Genomic DNA, 21477 nt, shown 5'->3' with positions numbered 1-21477 from the left:
CCCCAATGTAGTGCCTCTTCTGGGTCCATCGTTGTTAGGGAAGGATTTGTCACTTGTATCAATGCGCGCTAATAGGGAGGCATTCCTTTACACTTGATCAATTTCTTAACTGATAAATTAATTTCTGAAGATATCACACTTCGTCCCTCGCGAAAGGGACGCGAAAAAATAAGTTTTTTTTTTAGCTAGAGCCTTCCTGTAATTAGTATAATTATATGTATACACATGAAAGGATGGCTGCAATACAATGACATCATGTCTGATCGATAGACCCGGAATTTTCGAAAAACGTCACAGCTCGTAGCCGTAGCTTCCAGATATCCAGTTTTCCTTTGATACCCATTTTTATAAAAATTCCACTATTTCTTCGAATTTCTAATCATCATATTGGATCCATTTAACATTTTTAAATTGTAATAGATCCGGTTTCGGCGGCTTTAAAATTTATGGACACTTACGCACATCAAAATCGCAATAGAATAAACCTTTTTTTTTTTCATTTAACACCTTGGTATCACTAACAGCGAAGTTATCAAAAGTTACTTCCTTCTTATCACCAGGAGTAACAACATCAGAGAAATACCCTAAGGGCCACTATTCAATAATCAAAGCCAATAAATTTTGCAAGCTCATGAATAGCTTGTAATTCTTATACAAAACGCTTTTAATACTGATTCTATTTTAACTATCCTGCTGATCTGGTTTTCTACGAATGTCGTAGACTGAATCTGCCTCGCGCTAGGATCATACACTGATCATTGCGTAATCCTCGTGCGTGCCAGAACTCGCCCACGAGGCATTGGCGGCTCTCTTGTCTCTGTCATTAAACCGACAGCGGGCTGTATGTACGTCTGTATCATGGGACTCGAAAAATTTTTACCCGGCCGTAAGAAATACATAGTAGTATTCGACTCTTGGATGTTTCCCCATTGTAAGTTTTCAAAAAGGGACATAAACATGATCCAATGAACCAGGAGCAACTAGGTCCTACGCGAATGCGTAGGAAGGGTTATTTCATGTTTTAAATTATGACTAATTTGATTAAAGTTTCTGTCATGTATTATTATTTTTTTAAATCATCAACTATATTCCATTTGTTTAGGTCTTCGTATTAATGGACATTCGAATCATCGCTCAGGACATGGATATGAAACCGCTTCAATACTTAGTTCAGACTTGGAAACTACGACGTTTTTAGAATCAGATGACGATGCCAGCAGTCGAATTACATCAACCACTGGGCGACACACAAATATGAGTAGTGCTGTTGATGGAGCGACCCTTGGTGAGCTTTTTATAATTTTTTTAAAATTAATTTAACCTTTTAAAGTTTTTATTGAAATTGCATATTTTTAGTATTATGTAAAAACCATGGTCCTGATAATTGAAAGATTTAATTTTATATTTATAGTGGTTTTTTGTTCAATGTGTATTACGTTGTGTATAATAAATACGATTTCGTCTTTTGACTTTGAAACAGGATTTTGGTATATAAATAAATGTCATTCTCATGCCGTGGTTTTGATAGATTAGGAAATCTGGATTGCATTGACTTGAACATGAAAAACTTTTGAGGTGCTTGCGAAGATATTTGAATTTGGTGTTTTTGAAAAATCACTTGTTAAAGTAAAAATGCCTGTAACAGCATTAACGTTTATATAATGTACATTTTTTATTAATTCTCTCACGTATGGTGTATCACTTGTTTGTTATTTAGATCGACGTAAACTTCAGCGTAGACGACGACATCGTTTACCTCCGATGTCTCGCACTTCATCCTTCAGCAGTATCACAGACAGTACCATGTCTTTAAATATTATTACGGTTTCTCTCAACATGGACACTGTCAATTTCTTGGGTATTAGTATTGTCGGGCAAAGCAATAAAGGCGGCGATGGCGGTATCTACGTAGGATCAATAATGAAAGGGTTTGTATTTGACAATTTTATGCAACTAATTTGAAAACGATGGATCATAGTGTAATAACGTATTCTAAATCGAAAAGAAAAGTATGTATGAAATTTGTTAAATATTTTATCACGCGTGTTCAATATCTACAACATTTGATATCCATCTTAATTACTATAATAATTTCTATTTCATTTCTCTTGGCTCTGAGCGTTTTCAATTCAACATATGTCAAGAATAATAAATATCCATTAAGTTCTATTTTTTTAACTTAATATGCTTTTCATTCTAGCGGTGCGGTTGCTCTGGATGGACGAATAGAACCTGGAGACATGATACTACAAGTGAACGATATTAATTTCGAAAATATGTCCAACGACGAAGCCGTACGAGTATTACGCGAGGTAGTTCAGAAGCCAGGGTAAGAATATTATAAATTTTTACGCATGGTCGCATGCAATTTCTGATAGTGTCACATGTAATTGCTATTGCAAAAAAAACCACGTGTATTTGCGAATTTCTACATGCAGTCGACTTAAAATGATGTTTTGAAGGAATCTGGAATCTAATTACGTCATATTAAAAACGAACGTGATTAACCCTTAAAAAATGACGGAAGGCATCGTTTCAATAATTTGAGGATTACAAAATTATTTGTAGAAAATTTAGTTGTGAGGATACATAGCCTGGTTATCGAGTGGGGGGGGGGAGAGTTTATTATTTGCTTGTGAATAAAAAAACGACGGTGCACGGGGAACGACATATCAGTATACTTCATGAAAATATTATTCAGATTCAGCTCATAACTTGCACTTTTGTGTAATACTCATACTACTGGAAATCTAATGATATTTTGAACATATTTTGTTTAAACACAAGAAAGAGATGTGCCGCAAATTTCAATTATTGTTGTAAATATGGGTCTATAAAATTTTTGCTCCAAATTGTGTTTTGTGCCATCTCGCTCTAGACTAATGTCACAATTCAAATGAATTATCAATTTAAATATATTAAGCATGTTTTTTATTTTTTTATTTATATATTAAGCAAAATATTCTTGACGTTTGTTTTGTGTGCTCTTGTGCTCTCTCGCGCATGTCAAATTTCAAAGTTAGCTTTTAAAAGTACGGAAAGGATATTTTACCTGGGTTCTCATCTGTACTTGTAATAAAAGTTAGTGTTCTTTAAAATAAAATTAAAAAAAACTTTATACAAGATTGTATTGTCGCACTGAAAATTTAAAGAAAAAAAAATGATTTATACAGTAGATGCACGAGTTTATTGACGGTAATAAATATATCAATTTGTTCGAATAAAACAACAATTATTTTTAATTCTAAATATTTTTCTACAGGTAATACATAGTCTTTTTTCTTTATTTTTGTTTTAGACCAATCAAACTTGTCGTAGCTAAATGTTGGGATCCAAATCCCAAAGGTTACTTTACTATTCCACGGGCCGAACCAGTTCGACCAATCGATCCTGGTGCTTGGGTCGCTCACACGGCAGCTATTCGTGGTGAGGGTTTTCCGCCACGACCTCCAAGTGCCACCACTTTAACCTCTACTTCGAGTAGTCTGGCCAGCACTCTCCCAGACACTGAACGTAAGTTTTGTTTATATTGTAAATATTGTGATAAAATAGTTTCATTTATCTACAATTCAAAGGTTTGGCGACATTTAGATTCACTACTAGTTGTAACAAAATTTTTATGGTTTACTTGATGAATAACTCGCAAAGAGCAATTTTTCATTTTCAAGACGTTATAAAAATAGTAAGTGATATAGAAGTGACAAGTGCACCATTCAATATATCCTCAAGGTTAACAATCGTAAGACATTAATTAATCACGATGACTAATCCAACTGAAGAGAGGATGGGACCAGAATTAAATAAGGACGTGTTCAATTTAATCGGTGATATATTGTAATTGTGAAAAGATACAGTTGTGCACGTTTAGTCACAAGGTGCAAACGATAGCAGAGCGTGGTTCCAAACTGAACTCTCGTAGAATAGCACGCGGTGCCATGGCACGCAATACGCAGTACAACAAACGCGGTTCAATTTCAAGTTCGTGCTCGACGCACTTCATCTCTCTCCAACACCAACTCTGATGGAGAAGTTTCACATGAAAATAATATGTATATGTAGTCGATCCAACATTTCGATGTTTTTCTGACAGTTCGCAAACAATGCAATTCTTAATAAATCGCCACTGGCTTTCCATACAATCTCGAAGAAATATGTTAACTAAAGAACATTAAAGTATATTTCAGCACAAAACCGTACTTGTACATACATATTTTGGTAGCAGAAATTATATACACGTATACACTTCATACATCGAGGAACGATTCTAATTAACTTTTGGAAGTGATACATATATACTACTTTTGTTTATTGTTTACATGTATAATAATTTTGATTCTTTTAAAGTTTTCAGAAAATATTTTCTTACAATTTTGTTTAATAAGGAAGAATAAAAAACATATTTCCTTCAAGAATAAATTGCACTTCGTATTTCATTCAAAGAATAAAGTTATAGCTTTTAAAAATTTGCGAAATATAGAGTGAATTGTATTTTCTACGTGACACTGGGTCAATTACAAATCATTATTGACAAAAGTGAAATATGGAATAACTAATAAATTTTTACCTTCACGTACTTATTCAATTAATTCAATGTTTGGTTTCAGGCCCGATAGAAGAACTGCACTTGACCATCAATACCGATATGCCAACCATCGTTCGTGCCATGGCAAGACCAGATTCAGGTTTAGAAATTCGTGATCGAACGTGGTTAAAGATAACTATTCCTAATGCTTTTATTGGTGCGGCTGTTGTCGATTGGTTAAATACTCACGTGGAAGGTTTCATAGACCGACGTGATGCTCGCAAATATGCATCCCTGATGCTGAAAGCGGGGTTCATAAGACATACAGTCAACAAAATTACATTTTCCGAACAGTGTTATTACATTTTTGGTGACTTGTGCTCTGCCATGAGTAGCATGAAATTGGATTGCGACACAGTAGGACCACTTCCTCCTCCGATTGGATGGGATATGATGTATTCTGGTACCTATGCTCCACATTCTGCTACTGGATACAGTCCAATGCCTTTCAATTTCACCAACGAACCTACTGTTTATGGCTATCATCGCGAGGAAAGCGTACATAGTGGCTCGGGTAAGTTGAATAATGTTATTGCAATAATTTTTGTCGCACATATTACTTTTGGTTTAAAACGGCGCTAACGTCTCCTGCATATATTTCACTAGGATTTTTTCTATTTAACAAGAAAGATCGAATAGCGTTTATTTTACTGTCTGCCAGCTTCTGATCTAACGGTAAAATTCACACTAACTCCAATTGGGTTCTGATAAATACGTCGAGATACGGCCACAAAGGAAGAGGCTTTTTTTAAAGCAAGTCTTTTTTCGTATTGACTACACATTTGGTATTTCCCTATTTAATTGTTTTTAATTGCGTATTAGCATTATACGTAATATTCCAGGCTGCTATTCAATTAGTTCTGATACATTAAAATACAAGATGACGAAGTTAAAAGCGCGAGAAGCTTTACTACTATTATTCTTGTTTGTTTTTTATTTCGACAAAATGTTGATACGTCTGCATTTACACTCAAATATTTGTCCATGGAAAATACTAAATGACCATTCGACTTTCGATGAGTGAAGCCAGTGCTTGTCACCAATCTATATTTCATATCACTTTCCTATATGCTGATTAAGTAAAGTTTGTTATTGTAAGTAATATTATCACATCTTATTCATCAGATGCTTAGAAAAAATCTATTAAAAAAAACGGAACAAACAAGCACAACCGTATAAACTATGTCGTTGTATCTTATAAATTTGCTGTTGTAAAATATTAAGTATTGGACTGTATCTAAATCTGTATCTGCAAATGTTACTGATTAATAGTACCGATATCTGTAGCACAATTTCTTTTGTAAATTTTAATTTGACAGATCCAGTGGTCGTCTTGGTATTTTCAATGCAGACATTTCGCGACAGCATATACACTTAGTTTTTTTTTTTATATTTGCAATTGAATAACACAGTCTCCCCATGTGTTCTACGGGATCATATCTAAAAATTACGATTAAAGATGAATAGGGATTATCATAGATGACTAGACGCTAGCGTGATAATAATTAAGTGATCAGCTGATAAGTTGTTGATAAAGATATTCAAGCTGTTATGGAAAAGAAACAGTTGTACTAGATTAAAAAGGTATAACAGAAGATAATCAGGAAACTCGAAAACGCTATTGCATAATAATAAGCGAAGACGAAATCAAGGAATTCAACGAGGATTGAAAGGAAATAAAATGCAATGAACGAAAACGTAAAGAAGGAAGTTGTAAAGTTGTGTTGATTAAGATTAAAAAAGTCGAACGGAAGAAGAGGAAGTTATATTATGTATATATTGCATTCACAGACTTCTAAAGAAAAGATTTGACGAAAGTCAGCAAGGATTTAAAAAAAAAAAAGGAATACCGAGTAAAAATTAAAATAAATCATAAGATGGTAAAACAAACTAGCGTATTTGTTATAATGTGAATGGAATGATATGATAAAGAAGAAATGAAGTACCATTCGGAAGGGAAAATAATATATGTGAAAGAAGATCATGAAGGGAGAGAGAGCGAAAGAGACTGACAGTATCATTAACAAAAGAGAAGTATTACTAAGAGGAAAAATTCGTCAAAGTGGATAACTGTCTATTGAATGAAAATGTAGTCAATTGTATCCATGGCACTGTTTTTGATTTCAAGACTTTCGCAAGCAGAATATCAATATGCAATAAATCTTTTTATTTGTACTTATCAGAATTTTTCATACACAAGAGAGTTATCAGAGTATTGTTTTGTTTCGATAGATCTAAATCTTCTTTTTATATCTTGCTGTTCTAATTCCGTTAGGAAAGAATTACTCAGGGTGTATTTCGAAATCTTATCCACGTATAATTTTTCCCTCTCAACTTTTACTCCAAATATACATTTAAAGTAACGGTGTAACACTGAGGAAAAAGAACTCAGATAAAAATACGAAATGGCAGGATATCTCTACATTATCCTATACTAGTTTCCTTTTTTCATTTCTACGCATGAAACGTTCTTTCCATTGGTAATTCTCGAATATATTTTGAGAAATACTGGTTTCAAAAATGGATGCTTTGTTTAAATTGATATTTCCCTTTTACATAATGTACTGTATAAAATTGTAATGCAAAAAGTGGAGTTTAAAAAGTTTTTAAGTTATCACGTTCCCTGAAATGATACGATGTATGAAGATGTACAAGATAATGTCAAACATGATTTAACACTGTTTCACTCCTTAAAGTTATAATTTTTACATCTATCGGTATTTTTACAATGCAATGTATCCTATATTACAGTCATTCATTTTTGTTAAGGTGGAAGCAGTGCCGGAAGCGAACACATCTGTAAAGAACCAATACATGATCTCAAATCATGTTCTTCAGCCTCAGAATCGGAATTGCATATTCCATCTATTCCAAATATGCCGGGAAGAACTACGTCGGGTAATGGCAATGGTAATGGAAGTGGATCCAATGGGAAGAGGTCTAATGGTAGCCGTAGCAGGTCGAGTGGCTCTGAACAATCCGTGCAGACAGGAACCGGTTCAGTCAACCAGCAAAATCAGCAAGATCTATCCGGTAGTAGACAGTCATTTCGCATTGCGATGGGGAATCCTTGTGAATTCTTTGTCGATGTTATGTAGATGCTATTGCTGGTGTTGTAAATAATTTACTTACGGACCGGCTCGAATTAATCGGGCGGTGCTTCGGAACGAACTGATTATTTAGATAGCTTTCTTCTTTAATTGGAAATTATATATCAAGTTATAATCGATAACTTTACAGTGTAAACGTGCGGGTTCGTTTAAAGCAGCTATGTACAAATTCAAACTGTCCTTTGATGTTTGAATCACCTGCATTAAGATGAGATAAAAATATTAATTCAGATACATGCTGTATATTAACTTAGCTTCGGTGTACATCGCGATACTTTTATTATTTGTAGAAGCTTGAAGCATTTATATTATATTTTTTTATAAAAGTACGCAACGAAGTACCTTCCGACGTTTTTTAAAAGTAGATTTTTCTTAAGGCGGGCGTGTGAATTACTATATTACTCCGTTTGAATACATTTGGATTAATCTGTTTGCAAATTATATTTACATTTATTGAATTTCTGAAAATTTCATATGCACAGATATTTGGAATTAATTGTACACAATTTTTAAACCGTCTGTTTAGTACAAAGCAAAATGTATACCGCTGATAATATTTCACACATCTAATGATATAATTATGCAATGTTGATAGAAATACGACATACTTTATTCTATTGGACTAAATCGAGCATCTATCATCCTATTTTTAAATTCAGCGATTCAATTGGACGAATTTGTAAATTTTACGTGCCGCGCCTAACAGTTTGTTGCATTCTATTACGATGCATTTTGGTATTATTGCGCTAATTTATTATTTAGCCGATAGCATTCCTTTAGTTTTTAATCCGCATGCGATAAAGTATTACGTGAATGTAAATAACTAATTGCGACCCCGAAGTAAATGCACTACTTTATTGTCACGATTTTACTTTGCTCTGGGGTCGTGTATTGTAGAAAGAATATCTGACGCACGTTAAATCTTTCTGAAGCGACAAGAAACAATGTTTCAAATAATGGTAGGTAGATGGTGCACACTTCACGCATATAGCACAAAGCATGAATGTGTAAATAACACAAGTTTACTTTTTCAATATGAAAAAGTCTCTTTTGAATTATCCGATTCTGGGTACGTCGATTAATTAACTATACGGCATGTGTTGCAGAAGTTTCACGTGGAACTGGAAAATATGGTGTAGTAATACCGATAAAGCAAGAATAACGTATAATAATACGTTTAAATTTCTTAAATCCTTATCCTACACTACACTTTATATTATAAATATTATAAGACATTGGTTTTTAATTACACGGTTGTAATTCAGAATAGTCGTCGTATTCAAATAAATATTTGTTTAATGTCTTGATATCTAAAGATATCAAAATCATACAATATTTTGAATAAAGATTCAAGTCTTAGTTGAGCTTATAAAAATTGTCAGTAATGTAGCAACGGATAGGGAAATAGACATGCTTTTTAATATTATTGGAGTATCTAATACTAGGGTAATTATCTATCAAATTATTTAGGTAAGATTATCAGCCCATTTTATTCCTAAATTAGAATTGCGGATAAAAATTCCTTGCAGCAAAGGTTGCTTTACTACACGTTACTGGACTATGAAATAAGTAAAAGATTGCTTTCTGATTGAGTTTTGAAATTTCGTTCACATAAGTTTATACCTGCCGTAAATCGGCAAATTACAGGTCGTAAATATTTTTCAGTGCTATTAAATTATTAAACAGTTCTCTAGCAATTTTTGCAGTGCAAGACTAATATTTGAATTGTTTAAAATATCGAAATAAAGATCGTTTCACAAATCCTTTATTTTCGACTGGTCCCTTGTTAACGGTGTACACATCGATCGAGTCAATTCTAAAAACAACAGGTCGGGTTAAATAACGAAGCTAATTGACTCTAGGTATCCAAGCATTACTTTATGGCGCAACCATATGACCATCTTATGCATTTGTTATTGCAATGAAAAACAAAATTAAGTTCGGGCACGCACTATATCAAGAACTGAAGTGCTGAATATCTCCAAATGCTACTATTTTATTCACATTTAGAACTTCATTATTCTGTAAATTTAAAATAATTGATGATGACAGTTGTCTAGAAATTTCTTCACAAACAAAACTGTAAATTATCACATTATTACTAAATTGTAATTGTGTTTAGAGTCAACATAAGAATAAATCAAATAGAGAGATTTTATAGTCGGAAAGTAATTTGCATATCATATCGAGTGGCATATATGCCTTAGGTGTAAATTTAGGTGTTTACTGTGGAGTATACAGAGGAAATAGTTACGGTTGTACAACATTTTTATACAATACAAGTTTATCATCAGATGCTAACTTCGTGCTAATGTGAATGAACGGTATGGATTGGAAATTAATGAAAGGGAAGTGTTAGTGATAATGACAAGATTTTGGTATAGGAAATGAGTGTCATTTGATATAGTTAAATTTGCCTTATTTGTTGTGTGAATATGAGCAAATGTGAGAAATAAGAGTGCCGTTGGCGTGTAGTGAAAGTGCATGTGTCTGTGCGTATGTGGGTGAACATTAGAACAACAATATTTTGATTTTAGTTGCAGTTGCGTTTGCGTTCCTGTGATGATTACAATGGTTTATATAGTGAATACAACTAAGGAATTATATTAATTTATTTAATAGTAAAATTATGACAATTTATCCTAACACAGCACAGAAGTAAAGATAAGATTTTCATTTTAAAGAGAATGATTCACTGAAATACCAACAATGAATGTAATATAAGGCTAATTGGGATGCTTTAATGCAGAATTCTTCTAGGTGAAAATGTTCTGTGGTATTAACTTTGAGGCTGCTGACTTATTCCACGTAAGGTAAACGGCCCAGTTATTGATAGTTTAAGAGCGGCCGTGTCGGATTTTTGCCATTTATTCACGCGTGATATAGCCAAACTGAAAACTAAAGGTTTCAACACGTGCGTTAAAGCCCTCCGAATGAGATTCACCTATTATACAAGTGAAACAATTAAGGCTTATTTATAGAATTATTGTTTTAATAGCTCTTCTCTGCTGCCGGGGTTTCTAACACTCGAGAAACACCCATGTCGTAGTTTGTGAGCCCTGCGTGTATCCGATTTGTGACCCCCTTGGCACAGTTTATAACGCCTACGCGTACCCACTGTCTGACACTTCCGAATATTCCCATACAAACGAGTGTCAACAACAGCAACATTACCTCAAATATGTGACGCAGTTATTGATCCCGCGAATTTGAACAAATATCTAACCAAAAGTTAAATAATCTCTCATCTCATCGATAGTCTGGTTGCTGCTGAAGATGTTGACATCATTTTTATGTCGTTTTATACTTGCACGATGAACAAAATTTACAACGACGTAGCTCGTCGCAACTACTGCCGCTGTGGAACCTGCGTGTCGCTCTATTCACTGGTTGAATTTCTATTCTAAAATATTTCATTTAAAACAGTGTGTTTCTCCAGTAATATAAAGTGAAAAACGCTTTTTACTGTGTCGCTCTATACGTAACTTTTATTAACCTCCATTTATGCACATATTTGAAATTATTTTATGCAATAATTATTGGAGCTGAAGCTCCACTAAATTTCCACATCCGATTGTTCCTTCACTCTTCAATGCACATGCATTGTAAGAGTAGAAACAAATCTGAGTTCTAAATATTTTTTCGAGCGATATTATCAAATCACTATTCATCATTAACACGTTACTCCAGTTAACAAGTTAATAGTTTTCTTCTAAAGGTCTATTAGAAAATATTACTCAAAATATTAGTGCGGCAGTTTTCAATCAGTAAAAAAACATACTGTACATATCCTCAGTGTAATGTACTATTTTGTGTGACTTCTAGCTGCTTTACAGAGATTTATGCAAACTTTATATACAATCGACTTTCACTACAAAACTATCGCACTGAGAGGAGCCTTCCCCCACTTTTCTTTTCCACTTAGCACGTGTTTCCCCCCCCCCCCTTCTGTCGGACGCTTCGCCTATTACAGTGAAGTAGGGACTCTGTAATATCGCTCTTCCTTCCTTTCTTTCCTTATGGTTGCAAGTAATAACGCTCTGTCACTAGTTATTACGTCTCAGAGCTCAATGCGTGATTATATAGAGAGTTGACTAGGTTAATTACTAAAGTTTCTTATTTACAGCTTGTTGTAGCTGTAGACTAATAACTGATGGATGAAAATTCTACAATTCCTTTTAGACGATTAGGATTTATAATTATCATTAGCTATAAATCAAGCTTGTAAAGAAAGGAAAATTGATGCATGCTTGTAAAAGAAGGAAAATTGATGCATGCTTGTAAAAGATTGTTCGACTTTAAACATATTTTCAATAAAATTTTGTTAACAATTTTACGATTGTTAAAATTGACTTCTGGATTGGAATCGCACCTGGAAATCAATTGTAACCATATTAACAATGGCCGCGAAAGCCTCAGAACTATAATTTTGATATTTCTTGTACTCCATGAGAATGTATGAATCTATTGATCTTATATAAAATATACATAAACGTCAAATACGTATTTATTAAGTATCATGGTAATGGTCAATAATTTTGAAAAACTATATCTACATCAATTACACGTTTAATTAATTTTTTCAAATAAATATGCATATGTCGTAACAATAGAGAAATAACGTAAAAACCCAGAATCGGAGTGTTCAAAAGCTTGCATGGAAGTATTAAAATTAACTTGAAGTTGCATTTTTACCTCGAAGTAAATCATTTATTAATTTTGTTTCATTGATTGCGTTTTAGGATTGTCCACGACAATGGGGCAGCTATTTCTTTAAAAACTCGAGCGGACGAATGTTTATGGTGCCGGTCAAACGACAAAAAATATTCACTGACTGTTAGAAGGCGTTAGAAGAAGTGCCCATATACTGTGAGTCTTGGCCTTATGAGAATATACGCGATTCGGACTCACTGACTCTACGATTCTGTAATTCTTTTCATCTTAGCAAAAAGATGAATTCGTTCAATCAAATCCAATACTCATGAATTAGATTTTACGTACAGACCAATATCCTTCAAAAATTTGTAAAAACGCTCCTCAAATGCTATCAGCCATAGTTTATATTTGAATATTCACTGACAATATTTTTAATGCTATTTTAATATTATTTATGCACCAATTATCTCTCATCAAATTATATGAAAATGTACCTTCATTTTTGGCAAAGCTCTAACTCCAATGCGGGTCTTTGAAGTAATTACAAAAATGAACTGTTAAAGGTACACTTTATGAATTTTCAATTTGATATTCTCTATTTCCTCACTCAGGCTCTGCGAATTACACTTTGAGCCCATAGCACGACATTAAAGGACTGAAAGCTGCATCGTGGGACTGACTTCTTTGACTGTGGCTGCACGCATCCAAAAATTTAGTCTAGTGTCTCCGAATCTGAAGACTGTTTCATGAGTCCAGGACTCTCTATGTATAGGTTACCTTTAATTATCGGTTACGATTAAGTACGTAGAAGTGTAGGATCATTGCAGTAAAACATAATAATGTAATAAATTCTAGTAACCCGAAGGACTCCAGCAATTTTATATAAAAATCATTTTCACCACGTGAAAATAGCAAATTGAAATGAAAATTGTATTAAGAATTTTTGTATAGCAAATTTTATGTAAGATGAATGCTTGTGAGTGAAAATGGGCAGCGACATTGATGATTAATTCAAGCGAAACGCCCGAAACTTAATTATTATAATTAACGTGGACATAACTTATTGATCTGGACATATCAACTCTCACTAGAAAACATAAATCAATTGTTTTGTGCATCATTGGAAAACATAAAAATTAAAAGTGAGACATGACCGATGATTACATACGGTCTGATAATAATTCAGTATCAACAGGAGATGGAAAACATATTTTACAGTTATTTATGTGCGCAGAATTTTATTGTAATGTAAATTAATTTCTTTTAACAAATTTTATATCGTCTTTTGTACACTGATCGGATGTCTGACTCATATTATTGTACAATGTATATGTACAATAAATTACTATACGCCATAATAAGTATTGACAGGGTATTTTTGGGATTGCGTCAGTCCTTAATTAATTACCAGCACCGTTAAAGAATGTACACTAACATCGTTCGGCCGGCACCCAACATGACATATAGATAATAAACGCATAAATATAAAGGACATACGTAATATTCCTATGAGTATATTACATATATATTATATATAAATATAAATATAATACATATATATATTTATGATAATATAAATATATATATTTAGAATAATATAAACGGGCCTCTCGCTGTATCGAAACACTTGTAAATAATTCAATCTTCCTGTTACGCTCAGACTCGAATGTGTGCCATCAGAAATAAACCTTTAATGGTATGAATTAAGAAAATTATAGTCTTAACTAAGTCGATGGTTAGTTAAAACTATAATTAATCGATCCCATTTTTGCGGTTATATTAAGAGACCCGCTCTCATATGTTCGCCGTCGCCCTATTTGCTAATTATAATTTATGATTAATTTTTAAACAGAGGGAGAAATATGGATATCGTGTATATTATTCGTTTTGCCTATTGTTCTCTATCCTGCACTTTCCCCTGATTTAAGTATTCTTTTTTTTTTCTAATTCTGTAAATACTAGTCACTGTGCATTTCTTTTCTTTCATTACGTGTAACGTAATAACATCGTAAGTGAGGGATACATTGCTAGACTCCTGACATGTTAGAAGATTAATAATTTCAATTTATTCTTAATGATTTGCATTTTATTTCAATCGGTATCAAGTTGTACCAAGTTGTTTTAATTATTCTTATTATTACATTCTTAAACTTTGTATTCTATTTGTTAATCGTTAATAGTCATTCATTTGCTGAATGTTTATATGAGGGTACATTTAATTTTTTTTCTAGAATACTCTTTTATTTTATTAACTAATCAAGTAGCGCCTTTTGGAAGATACTTTATCTCATCTCTGAGGAGAATTGTGAAATCATGAAAAACAAAAACTTGGCAACAATCAATACAAACCAATATTATCAGCAACCTTATATCGCCAAGTCTCAACAACGTGTGTACCGTCGTATATGAGAAACCATGCAGACACCAATTTTGTTGGGAAAAATCATGTTCATAATAAAGAAATGTGTACTTATATTCATTACTATCCAATTTTTCAATAGATAATCTCCAATGATTTTTACAAATGACTGAACTCTAGTAGTTTGTACTATGGCTGTTAATCAATATAACGGTTCTAAATAATTAATATGTATTTCAAGCCTTTGTAACCTGTTTTCTTTAGAACTAGATGTAGAAGAATAACTTCTGATTATCAATATGTATAGTCAGTTTTAGATTGATTTAATATTAGAAGAAGCCAGAATATGTTTAATATTGGCCAACAGTGAAACTGTTACATTTTCATTAATCAGTGTAATAATTGAACTTCTATTAACTCCTTGAGCTACATTGACGCTATATGGCGCACATTGTTTTTATTTTTTCCAGATAACAAGATTTTAATGAAACTTTGTGGGGTAGATGTACAATTTTTGAATATACAGGGTGCGCCATCAGTAGGTACCATATGTTAAATACTTATAAAATAGTGAAAGCGTAATTAAATCGTGTTCGGTTTGCGATATTAATTTAATTTGGTTTATACCAATACAAAAAATTCATTTTTTGAACACAACGTCGGGCAAATCGTCGCCTTTGTGAACGACACAAAGAAATGCTCGTTCTCGGGAATCTTCCATAACTTTTTGCAACGTTTCGGGCATTATTTCCGTTATTTCTTTGCGGATTGCACCTTTCAGCTCCTGAGGGGCCGTGGCGCGCCAACATAAACTTTGGACTTTAAATATCCCCACAGAAAAAAGTCTGGAGGCGTCAAATCGGGCGAACGCGGTGGCCAATCGTAATCGCCATTTTTCGAGATCAAGCGATTCGGGAACAATCTTCTGACGAGACTCATTGTTTCTCGTGCAGTGTGACATGGTGCATCGTCTTGTTGAAACCACATCCGCTCTAAACCATTTTCAGCGATTTGCGGCCAAAACCAATCTTCAATCATGCTTCGATAACGTGTTTCATTGACGGTTACTGGGACTCCTTCGTCGTCCTCGAAGAAGAACGGTCCGTAAACTTTTGTGGCACTGACGCCACACCAAACAGTGACTTTTTGGTCGTGGAGAGGCATCTCATGAATTACATTTGGGTTTTCAGCACCCCAGTAACGGCTATTCTGTTTGTTAACTTATCCATTTAGTGTGAAATGAGCTTCATCGCTCATGATGATTTTCGTCCAAAATGAACTTTCGTTTTCCGCCAAACGAAGCATTTCATTTCCATAATTCAAACGCTTTGGTTTGTCAGTTGGCAATCACTGTTGCGTAATTTGGATTTTATATGGGAAAAGATGTAAATCGTTCTTGAGAATACACCTCAATGTTGTTCCAAACAGACCAAGTTGTTGAGCACGGCGGCGATACCGCACATTCTGTTCCCTCTCAACATCGGCCCGAACAAGCTCGATGTTCTCGTTGCTGTGCCTCGGACGCGGTCTCGCACATTTTGCACGATCACTAACGTTGCCACTAGCATGAAACTTCTGAATAATTTTTGATACAGTCTTCCACGTAACGTTGAAATTTCGCCCATACTTCTGCCTCATACCACGTAAAGTTTTGGTAAATGAGGACTGTTCTCTAAAATATATTTCGACAATATCGGTGCGTTGTGCTGGCGTTAGGTTATTCATGATGAATAATGGTATAAAGTAATCTGTCGAATACTGTGATAAATTATTTTTAATGATTTTCGTTTAGAAACGTTACATATTTCCATATAAAAGTCATATAATACGTTTAAGGGTAGTTACCCTCTGGAACAAAAATTGAAAAATTGCATTTTTACAATATCTGATATTTTGAATATCAAAATTTGAAGTCCAAAATCGGTTTCACCACCTTCAAAACCTTTGGTATACAAAAGTTCCCAAGACTTTGCGAGTGTACAAGGAATCCCGGCGAAAGGAATTTCCACTTGGTTCCTTGTTTTCTATATTAAAGACGAATTAATAAAATGAGAGCATAAGTGCGTTTCTGTTTTTGAACAGGACACTACCAAGAGAGTCGGTAGAGTCTCGCACGAAGTACATACATATAGCGTAGCAGTGGTGAAACAAAAAACCGACAACAATAATTTAACTACTTGTACTGGAATATATTTTTAGATAGTAGACATACACTGAGTTAATACTTGACAACGGTATTACTATAATCGTACCACTGTAATGCAACAAAAAATGGTTCGTATGCAGGAGCTGTGACGAGAAAATAATTCATTTCGTAATAGAATCTGGAATATGAAATAGAAATTAAAAATATCAAAACAAAAAGTTTTACAGCATTTTTCTATGCATTTATTCTGTATGTCTCCCATTACATTGCAACGAGATGCATTTAAATTTTATGTTTCGTTTTACTATCTAATATACAAATATCTTATCGATTCTGAGTTACAATTTATCAATAACAAAATTTAAAATATAGAAAATATATTTAATACATAACCATAATTGCCATCGGTCGACTACAAAAGTACATATTGTTTCAAGAATCAATAAGTATATAAAATAATTCTTTTGTTTTCCATTGTTACTCTTTGTTAGTAATCAGTAAACAATGTTACACCACTTGTTAATAAAGTAAAATGTTAGTTGTATTTACAACGTTATTACATACATTTTTTAAACAATTTAGTTCAAATTTTTCTTTGATACATTAATCGGAATTTATCGTGTTTTTGTATATTCCAGCCAGAGACTGCGCTGCCAAAAGTACCATATCTCTCCGAGAAATACCTGTCAGTGCATGGTGCCATTGATTGTGAGAAACCTGTGTAACGGATTAAAAAATTATTGTATAACTCTTATTAAACATTCATTTATTTTTAATACGTTCTGAAAGTGCGTATAGGTGATGCCCTTTAACACCTGCCTGTAAATTATTCGCCATTAGACTGCCAATTGTTACAGCCAGACCAGACTTCTTTAGAGAATAATCTTCAGGTGTGCTTTGTTGTGCCAGTCCAACAATTTGACTCGGGACTGGAGTCATTTGAGTAAATGATTGCAGATTGACGTTATGTTTAGGATCATTGAGAACAAGCACTCCCAAATCATACCATTTATCTTCACCAATTTCTACTATGAAATTTTCTAATGCAATTATGGCGATATCTTTCGGCAATACCGAATTATTACGTAACGAATTAATTCTTTCCTCTGCTCCTTTTACACCAGCTGCGAAACCTACAGGTTGAGCAGCTACAGATTCAGCGTTTACCGATAGTCCTCTACAGAAAAGTAAAGTAATGAAGAATAAGTATATCATACGGTTGAATTTTAAAAGAATTACTTACGTTACTGTTGCTTTACCGAAAACATCTTGGAATGCTTCACGAATGGGACTGACTTTTACATCTTTATCAGAAGCAACAATAATATCCACATCCCCACCAGAATCTGAAACGTGTATTTAGAAGAAAGTTTACACAATAAAGTCTAATCTTACTTGCACGTGTTATTTTAATATTATATTCTTTTTCGAGTATAAATCAAAAAGATCACCTATCCATCTAAATTGAGCTGATCTTATAACTGAAACTTCTATTAAGTTGGAACCTGCCAAATATCGATCAACTTAAAAACTAATGTAGAATTTTATAACAATTTTTTACCTTTTATTCTCTGTAGTTCTGCATTAAGTTCCGTTTTATATTTTCTTGCTCTTCAGTTATATCATTTATAGAACCTAAATTCTAATTTATTTTTATAATATATTCTATATCCATGAACTACAAAAGTTTTTATTGTTTGCTCTAAGAAGCACAAGACGTGCAGCAAAGGGCTTTTTACATTTTGCATTATAAGACTTTTATGGGAGGTGGATATGAGACGAACCCCTCAAGAAAATAATGCTGTTAGAGGAGTTTAAAAAATACATTACAATTACGCCACCTTTAACTAATCTTATCGTGATCCACTTCCCTCTACATACAATTTTTACAAGAATTTACGTTTGTTGTATTTCTTATGTACATAAAAACAATTGTTTATTTCAAGTGCACGAGATTTTAAGTTGATCGGTCTTTAATGGATTCCAAGTTAATAGAAATCGAACCTACAACACTTTATATTGAGAAGTTTTAGTAAATCAAGAATGTCCTGCTTTTTGATCCTCAATTTAATTGACAGAATAAGTAATATTAGTATAATGCCAATATGTATTGAAATTAATAGTATTACTTACAAATAAATTCTCGCATTTGTGGATCCAAAGTTGTGATCATGGAATTAACACTACTCTTCGCCTTTTCAGCAACTTTGTTTAATACACTGTTGTTTGTAACAGTTTCCTTTACCCATGAAAGTAATCCTCCACTGACACTGCTCAAATCCTGTAGACTATTTTCCAATATCAAAGGCACTTCAGACGATTCAATTGGTGGAATTGCAGGGGAAAAAGCAGCAGAATAGTAAGTCCCTTGTTGATTTTCGTGTACTTCAGCTCCTGTAGTATTTAACTGATTTGGCCTTTTTGTAGAATCATCCTGTTCATTATTATTTATGATTCTAGTGACTTGATTTTGTGTACTAGACTCAGATGATATGGGCGTAGAATTTATAATAAAGCTGGGCAACGATGAAGGCGGTGCAACATTTGAAAGTAAACTTCCAATTGATGTGGATATGGTAGTAGGCAGATTAATTGATGCAGATGATGATACGCTGGTCAGTGATTCTGAAAAAAAATTCTAAAAGTTAATGTCATCAAGTGGAGATTAATAAGGAGATTGAATTACATAGTTTTTTATCTGTATTTTACTAGTCTGACAATAAATACATTGTTCGACCAAATACTTTTATTTTCTTTGGTTATAGAAGTTAATTATATTTTGATATCTTAACCTACCCAGTCGCGATATTTATATTTTTGTTTGTTTGACTCCTTCGGTGATATCTTGTATCCTACTGTTAACATTTGGTAGTAAATCATTTCTTTGAAATTACTTATGCTTCATAAATACAGCAGTGTCACTAATAAATATATAAATATTTCAGTGAAAAAAGTATACTCCTATATAATGGATAAAATACTATTGTAGTCAAAGTTTTTAAAAGAACTATATTGGATTATTCAACTCGAATGCAGTATCTGAAGTTAATACACGCATGTAGTTTTTATGATAAATAAAATTTTCGTTTAGAAAAGTTACATATTTCCATGTAGTTACATTTTCCATGAGTTTGCATTTTCAGTTATATACAGTGGAAACAATAATACAATGAAAGCAATATGTAATAATTAAACTATTTTATTCCTAAGTTTGACATTCAAGAAAATATAGTTATTGATATTCAAACGAAGTTCAGGTGGTGAGTTTGGGTTATAATATCAGGTCTACAAATTAAACCTGGTTTGAGACAATAGTATTATTCCAGTAGAGAACTTAATTTCAGAAATAAATGATTGCAATATGTCAACATTTTTATGATAGACAAAATACAATACATATGACCAATATACAGGTCATTCAGACCAAACGCACCAACTAGAATAAGCTTATCTAATTTCTATGGTAATAAAACATAAAAGTAGTTCATGTGGTGCCCTTGTACTGAACAACCTTGTATATGGGTCCTTACATAAGTTTTTGTAAGTTTTTATTCCTGGCTATGATAATATTAGGGTCTGTACATATAACCTCAAAGATTCTGTTCGCTTCAAACTATTATGGATATCCTACTAGATTCGATCTTACGTTGCTTCAGATAAAATTTGGAAAATAATGTACAAAAAGTGACGGTTCTCAGCTCGTATTCATATAGACATCACGTTTCTAAAATTTCTAGAAGAATAAAATCATAATACTGACCAGTTTTTGTAGTTTCTTTAGCAAAAGAAAATTCATCTGCTTTCTTTTCTACGAATTCGAATGTAGAGTCGCTGCTAGATTCCTCAGTCATTTTGAAACACTTTGTGCTACTACAAAATCAAAAATTCTAAATTTTATGTTCCTATATTTATTGACGAATAAACAGAAATTCTTGATAACACCAGATTAATCTACAAAACAATATATGATGGGCTACGTTTACCACAGTGTAAGGGTGTCTTTTCACGAGCAGCAAACAACTAGAATCAACAGCAAGTGAAACGTGGTAATTGGTTGATTTCACCAAGTGTGGCCATAAGAGCAAAATCAATTAATGAATTTTTCACGCTGCCAAAATCAATTTTTGTTGCTCGCAAAAAGACTCCTTAAGAATTGTTATAGATTACGTTACAGCATAATCTTATTCCGGTTTAGCTAGTACTAATCTAAAGAAATTGAAAAATCACAGACATTTCTACTTGTTCGGAATATTTGGGACTGATCAATTTCTTCAGATCAGTATTAACTGGTATTAACTAAACCGGAATAAGACCACGAGTGTTAACTCAGACACAGTTCAATGCTCTTTGCCTTTTTGTCTAAATAAGCCCTAAGGGCAACTTACAAGCTTTCACTTGTTATCTTCGACGCGGTTCAATATATAAACTCGGTTTAAGGTATTACTACGGACCGAAAAAAAAAAAAAAAGTTTCAATGTAAGATTTGAACAATCCAGCGTCAAGTTTTGAACTGGTACAGTTCACTCACACACGCCCATCCCTGCATCGATAGGCGCACACTAATGTATATTGGATATAGTAGTGTATACGTATATACACCGAATTCAGTCTCAAACGCAATGTT

At 33.2% G+C, this 21477-nt stretch overlaps 2 protein-coding genes across 8 annotated transcripts in view; one reads left to right on the top strand and one right to left on the bottom strand.

Moving 5' to 3' along the window:
* The window catches only part of LOC107271075 (segment polarity protein dishevelled homolog DVL-3), a 20248-nt gene extending 5425 nt beyond the window's left edge, over positions 1-14823 (top strand). The window contains exons 4-11 of one of the 4 annotated variants that reach the window (XR_001538510.1): positions 1103-1285; positions 1718-1928; positions 2201-2329; positions 3299-3513; positions 4605-5096; positions 7352-7615; positions 12435-12561; positions 12960-14823. Coding sequence is in view for 3 of the 4 variants with exons in the window: in XM_015746666.2 (XP_015602152.1) it covers positions 844-931; positions 1103-1285; positions 1718-1928; positions 2201-2329; positions 3299-3513; positions 4605-5096; positions 7352-7680 (1647 nt within the window). In the remaining variant the exon portion in view is untranslated. Of the gene's footprint in view, positions 1-802; positions 932-1102; positions 1286-1717; positions 1929-2200; positions 2330-3298; positions 3514-4604; positions 5097-7351 lie in introns of those variants that run through there. The other 3 variants (XM_015746665.1, XM_015746666.2, XM_015746664.2) reach the window with 3 other exon arrangements.
* Positions 14824-17072: 2249 nt separating this feature from the next.
* LOC107271078 (protein PRRC1) lies at positions 17073-21257 on the bottom strand. Of its 4 annotated transcripts, none has more exons than XM_025088321.1 (6): positions 21239-21257; positions 20614-20723; positions 18987-19478; positions 18097-18199; positions 17673-18030; positions 17073-17570 (listed from the first exon to the last, which is right to left on the bottom strand). In XM_025088321.1, the coding sequence occupies exons 2-6, from the start codon at positions 20702-20704 to the stop codon at positions 17457-17459; spliced, it is 1158 nt and encodes a 385-aa protein (XP_024944089.1). In that variant the 5' UTR covers positions 20705-20723; positions 21239-21257; the 3' UTR covers positions 17073-17456. The 4 variants fall into 4 exon arrangements, with proteins under 4 accessions (XP_024944089.1, XP_024944090.1, XP_015602154.1 ...); XM_025088322.1 differs by lacking the exon at positions 21239-21257 and adding an exon at positions 21156-21175; XM_015746668.2 differs by lacking the exon at positions 21239-21257 and adding an exon at positions 21026-21045.
* Positions 21258-21477: the final 220 nt, after the last annotated feature.

This window comes from Cephus cinctus, unplaced genomic scaffold (genome assembly GCF_000341935.2).
Source record: "Cephus cinctus unplaced genomic scaffold, Ccin1 Ccin1_scaffold0885, whole genome shotgun sequence".
NCBI lineage: Eukaryota > Metazoa > Arthropoda > Insecta > Hymenoptera > Cephidae > Cephus > Cephus cinctus.
The sequence above is the reverse complement of the archived record's forward strand: the minus strand, read 5'-3'. Positions and strand labels throughout refer to the sequence as shown.

Coding starts and splice junctions, on each gene's coding strand:
- LOC107271078 (XM_015746668.2), bottom strand. Junction 18,031..18,096: donor TTCGGTAAAGCAACAGTAAC/GTAAGTAATTCT, acceptor ACTTTTCTGTAG/AGGACTATCGGTAAACGCTG. Junction 17,571..17,672: donor TAATGGCGAATAATTTACAG/GCAGGTGTTAAA, acceptor TCCGTTACACAG/GTTTCTCACAATCAATGGCA.